Source organism: Lathyrus oleraceus, chromosome 4 (assembly GCF_024323335.1).
Source record: "Lathyrus oleraceus cultivar Zhongwan6 chromosome 4, CAAS_Psat_ZW6_1.0, whole genome shotgun sequence".
Classification (NCBI taxonomy): Eukaryota; Viridiplantae; Streptophyta; class Magnoliopsida; order Fabales; family Fabaceae; genus Lathyrus; species Lathyrus oleraceus.
Window position 1 is genome coordinate 59953825 of NC_066582.1, and position 5368 is coordinate 59959192.

Genomic DNA, 5368 nt, shown 5'->3' on the forward strand with positions numbered 1-5368 from the left:
AACTCATCCCGTCCTTTTGCCAATTACCAGCAGGCTGATTTCTTGACACTCGTACTGAACCTTTGAGAACTACTAAAAGACAAGGGAGCACTGAGAACATAATCAAGTTGAGTTGAAAATGGATATGAACAACATGAAAGGAAAGATAGACCAGATGTTGGAGGCTAGGCTAGCCCAATCAAAGAACAATTTTCAACATGGTGTCACAGAGAATGTTGGTTCCTCATCAGGCTTTACTGTAATTACCAACCCAATGTATGACCCTCTGTCTGACTATAATCCTCCACAAGTGAACATTCCTACTCAATCCCAGTTGATGCCATTGACCAATCCTGATGTTGAAAGGCTTCATGCCTTTGAGGAGAGAGTCCGAGCAATGGATGTAAATGACAATTTTAGGCTTGATATGTGCTTAGTACCAAGCCTAATAATCCCCCCGAAATTCAAATTACCCAACTTCGAGAAGTACAAAGGGGATAGTTGTCCAAGGCACCATTTGGTGATGTTCTTCCGAAAAATGGCATCACATACTCACAATGACAAGCTGATGATTCACTATTTTCAAGACAGTTTGATTGGAGCATCATTGAGCTGGTATATGAAATTGAAAAGAAGCCATATTCAGTCATGGGAAGACTTAGCCAATGCTTTTTTGAAGCAGTACAACTACAACTTGGACATGGCTCCAGACCGAAGGCAGCTGCAAAGCTTATCCCAAAAGAGCAACGAATCTTTCAAAGGATATGCACAACGATGGAGAGAATTGGCAGCCCAAGTGCAACCACCACTCTTGGATAAGGAATTGGTTGACTTGTTTATGGATACCTTGCAGAGTCCTTACTTTGAAAGGATGGTAGGCAACGCGTTATCAGACTTCGCCCACTTAGTGACAATTGGAGAATGCATCGAGAGTGCCCTAAAAAGCGGAAGAATCCAAGGCGCCTCGAGCAACCAAGCTAGCGAGACAGAATCCCTCAGCAATTCCCAAAAGGAAGAAGAGGATGAAACCAATGCAGTCATAACAGATGTCAGGCAACCAGCAACGTCGAGAGCACCATACCAACAACCATGGTCTGCTCCTTACGCAAATCAATGATCTCATGGTCGAGGATATCAAAATCAGCCTTCGAACCAATCTAGGCCTCGAAAGAATCTGGAAAGAAGGAATGCTCCTCTCGATCCAATTCCCATGTCATACAGTCAACTTCTGCCATGTCTGATTCAAAGCTCGTTGGTGGATCCCAAGTCTCTCAGGCCATTGCCAGAACCATACCCACCTGGATATGACCCCGACGTGCAATGTGGATATCATGCCGGGTCAATAGGGCACTCGACAGAAGACGACAACGTTTTCAAAGCCAAGGTTCAACAATTGATTGACAAAAAGTACATATCCTTTCCAGACGGAAATCTGTTGGTGCACGTCAACCTCTCGTCTGAATAAGTTCGAAGACTTCAAGGGAGTATCTCATAAGGCCAGTGGTTCAAACAGGAAGACATCCTCAACATTGGCAATCTTTGGCCATTTTTTTGTCATTGCATTTGTAATTTCTTTGATTAAATGCTACTTGTTTTTAAAATTTTGTTGTCTTTAATGGTAATATTAATGAAGTAATGATGCATGATTTGAAACAATTATCTCGTATTCACTCATTTTTCTTCTCTTATATAAACAAAATAAAAAATACACCTGTGTTCTCCATCTCACTTTGCTTATCAAACTGTTGTTTTAGCAAAATTGGAGGGAGGATGACGAAAATAAAATACCCATAATTGCTAATTGTATGCTTTTAGATAAGATCCCGCTGATGATGTACAGGCATTGTTTCAAATTCCCAAAAACTGGAGAGATAATGAGGTAATCCTTAGTCAACCACTTCGAGCCTAGAAGTAGGAGTTTCTTTCGGATCTACAAACCCTTACATTTAACCCGGGGCAGGGTAGTGTTCAGTTAATCTGACTATGCATTTCAAATTACAAGATGAAATATCCCGTCTATGGATCAACTACATGCCATTCTTCGCACACATCCTAAAGTGTCGAAGGAACCCTAAAAAATCCAAAAGTTATGATGGTTGTTCTTCAATGACCAATGACTTGGCAGTCACATTCTAAAAAATGGAATCAAAGAAAAGCCCGCTAAGTTGAACACCCAAGAGGCGACTTAGGCAAAAATTAGGGCAATCCCGATGGACTAAAAGCTTCAAAAGCAGTTCAGGCAAAAGTTAGGGATCAAGACAAAAAAAAATCAAAAGAGGTCACGAAAACCCTCAACAAAATAAAACAAGATTCAGTGACCACCATACCAAAGTCAAAGGGCCACCGACATTCAAAAAATGAATAAGGTGGCTGCCATTTCAAGAGACCTTGAATCACCATCTTTATCCTTACACCTTCAAAAAGACGAATGCGTATGTTGAATTAACTGAGCGTAGGATTGGAGTTTATCAAGAAGAAGGGTGGGTACAAAAATAACGTTGAGCCTCCTATCCTTTGTTTCGATAACCATGAACCAGGCCACGTTACAACCCATAAAAGACCTAATTGAAGCAGGGTTTATTCTGAAAGCATACTACATCAATGTTGCGTAAACTGACTCCTAAAGTTTTGCTAACCATCTACTTTGGTATAATCTTCTTGCTGTATCTTTCATACTGTTAAACCAAAATTGCGTTTGGACTCATGGTCCATTCGCCACACTATCACATCATTCAAATAAATGATTTTTCAAAACCTGCATGAGTATCGCATTAAAATTACCATTTCTGAATAAACAATTTTAATGGCAAGTCAGTACTTGACGTCAGGGAAATTCCAACAATAAGGAACAATCAGAGGAACTTGGACATTCGTTGGTGCTGACCCGAATCAAGACTACCTCTGAGCCTATGAATATGGGGCATGCCACCTAAACATCAGTTGATCATAGCAAGATTACTCCAAGAATTGGCCAGTCTTAAACAATCTCCAAACATCTGTTAATCAGGGGAAAGTCATTTCAAGAATCATTTGATCCAGAGTAAATCATCTCAAGACTCTATTAACTAGGGGCAAATCACCTAGAGGTTCTGTTGGCCAGGGGCAGACCCCTTTAATATTCAGTTAGGGTGGGTTAAGTCGCTTCAACGCTCATACCGGGGCAAGCTACCTCAAGATCACAGAAAAGTCAACCACTCCAAGAGTCGGTTAACCAAGGATAAATCCTTTCGTGGATCAAAATTCTGGGGCAATCCATCTCCAAATTATGGTACAATTGCTTTCAAAGTCCTTTCAAGGTAAACATTTTGTATAGAACCATCACATTGGGGCAAGATGAGCCATACAAGAGCGAGTCCTCTCCATGTTTTCAAGCAGTTCAAGCAAAAGCTTTTTCCGCAAGTCAACTGCAGAGTTCAAGATGAGTGTCGGGGAATCATGCTATCACCCCATAAAATAACCTTTTGACAGACAGAAGCCTTGTTACAAAGAACCTTCTCTTCTAATACCCACGCAGGGGCATTTTGAAAGCCTTCAAGTCATTGCATAAATCATCCTCATGCATTAAGTCATGTCGCTTTGCTCTAACATAAAGTCATGCATATCATAGCATTCATCGGGTCTAACCCAATAACATGAACCTGGCATCAAAAAGCCTTAAAACACAAAATCTGACACCAAAGCCCAGTTCCCGTCTGGCAAACCTTTTTCAAAAAAACCAGTTCCCGTCTGGCAAATTATTTCAAAAGCCCAGTTCCCGTCTGACAAACCTTTTTCAAAAAACCAGTTCCCGTCTGGCAACTTATTTCAAAAGCCTAGTTCCCGTCTGACAATTCATTTCAAAGCCCAGTTCCCGTTTGGAAATTTATTTCTAAAGTCCAGTTCTCGTCTGGCGATTTATTTCCAAAGTCCAGTTCTCGTCTGGCGATTTATTTCCAAAGTCCAGTTCTCGTCTGGCGAACTATATCAAAAATCAGTTCTTGCATGACAAATCATTTGCCAAATACCAGTTCTCGTCTGGTAAATTATCTCTTAATACCAGTTCTCGTCTGGTAGGTCACTTATTTCGATACCAGTTCTCGTATGGCAGTCAATTATTTTCACCAGTTCTCGTCTGGTAGCCTATTTTAAAAAAGTCAGTTCCCGTCTGACAAACAAAAACAAATTCAGTCCCGTCTGACATTTCAATTATTTTCACCAGTTCGTGTCTGGTAACATATCCTTCAAGTGTTATCCTCATCTGGCAGTTCAATCTCCTTCACCATTTCTCATCTGGCAGTTCCCATTTAAAGTCTAACCTCATTGGCAATCAAGAATTAAACCCTACAAAAACATCCAATTACCCAGTTGCATTCCCACATGCATCACATGAATCATCCATACATGGTTTTCCTACCAAATAGAAAATTAAAAAAACACAGTCATATCAATCATCAACATACTCATGCATAAAACTCCCACAAAAGGGGAATTTCAACAAAATAAAAAAAAGCCATTTGCATTCCTACATGCACAACCAAATATCCCCAGCAATTGCATACTGGATACGTCTCATGCATCCTCCCATGCATGGTATTCCCACCTAAAGTGGAACATCATATAAAAATCAAATGCAAAATATCAGGATCCAAGGTCATTCATGAATATCTTAGACATTCCTCATTTCCAAATAAAGTTATTTCCCTGCATGAGCTCGTGGAATTATGTCTCAGCAAATCATTTTTCAACTTTATGATTAATAATGATATTTCCAGCACTTTCTTTACAATCATTGCTCCCCAAGCAGAGGTTACCCTAAAAAGTCTCTTATGAGCTTTTCCCCTGCAGAGCATTTCTAGTAAATCTCCCTCAAAAGGAGTCTTTTCTTAAAATTCCCCCAACAGACGAATATTCGAGATACTGCTTCATTTATCTGAAGAATCTCATTTCTCTGTTTGAGATACTGCTTCATAAATTTGAAGAATCTCATTTGATTTTTCAGAGGTACTGCTCTAAGTATCCTCGAAGAGTCTTAGATTCAATTAAGGTATCATTCCCTTGTTTGGAATATCTTAATTCTATCATATAAGATGCTGCTTCGACTCGATACAGAGAATCTCATTTTTATTGTTTGAGATACTGCTTCATCAATATGAAGAGTCTCATTTCAGATTTTTTAGAGGTACTGCTCTAATATCCTCGGAGAGTCTTAGATTCAATTAAGGTATCTTTCCCTTGCTGGAACATCTTAATTCTATCATATAAGATGCTGCTTCGACTCGATACAGAGAATCTCACTTTTACTGTTTGAGATGCTGCTTCATCAATATGAAAAGTCTCATTTCAAATTTCTTTTTAGAGATACTGCTCTAATATCCTCGGAGAGTCTTAGATTCAATTAAGGTACTTTTCC

The 5368-nt window shown here is 39.6% G+C and overlaps 1 protein-coding gene across 1 annotated transcript; it reads left to right on the forward strand.

The window, feature by feature from the left end:
- The first annotated feature begins 517 nt into the window (after window positions 1-517).
- Window positions 518-1096, forward strand: LOC127136016 (uncharacterized). Its single transcript, XM_051062624.1, has one exon. The coding sequence runs from the start codon at window positions 518-520 to the stop codon at window positions 1094-1096; it is 579 nt and encodes a 192-aa protein (XP_050918581.1).
- The last annotated feature ends 4272 nt before the right edge of the window (window positions 1097-5368 follow it).

What these genes read in the sequence shown, in the direction of transcription:
- LOC127136016 (XM_051062624.1), top strand. Translation starts at nt 518, where the DNA reads ATGGCATCACATACTCACAATGACAAGCTGATGATTCACTATTTTCAA.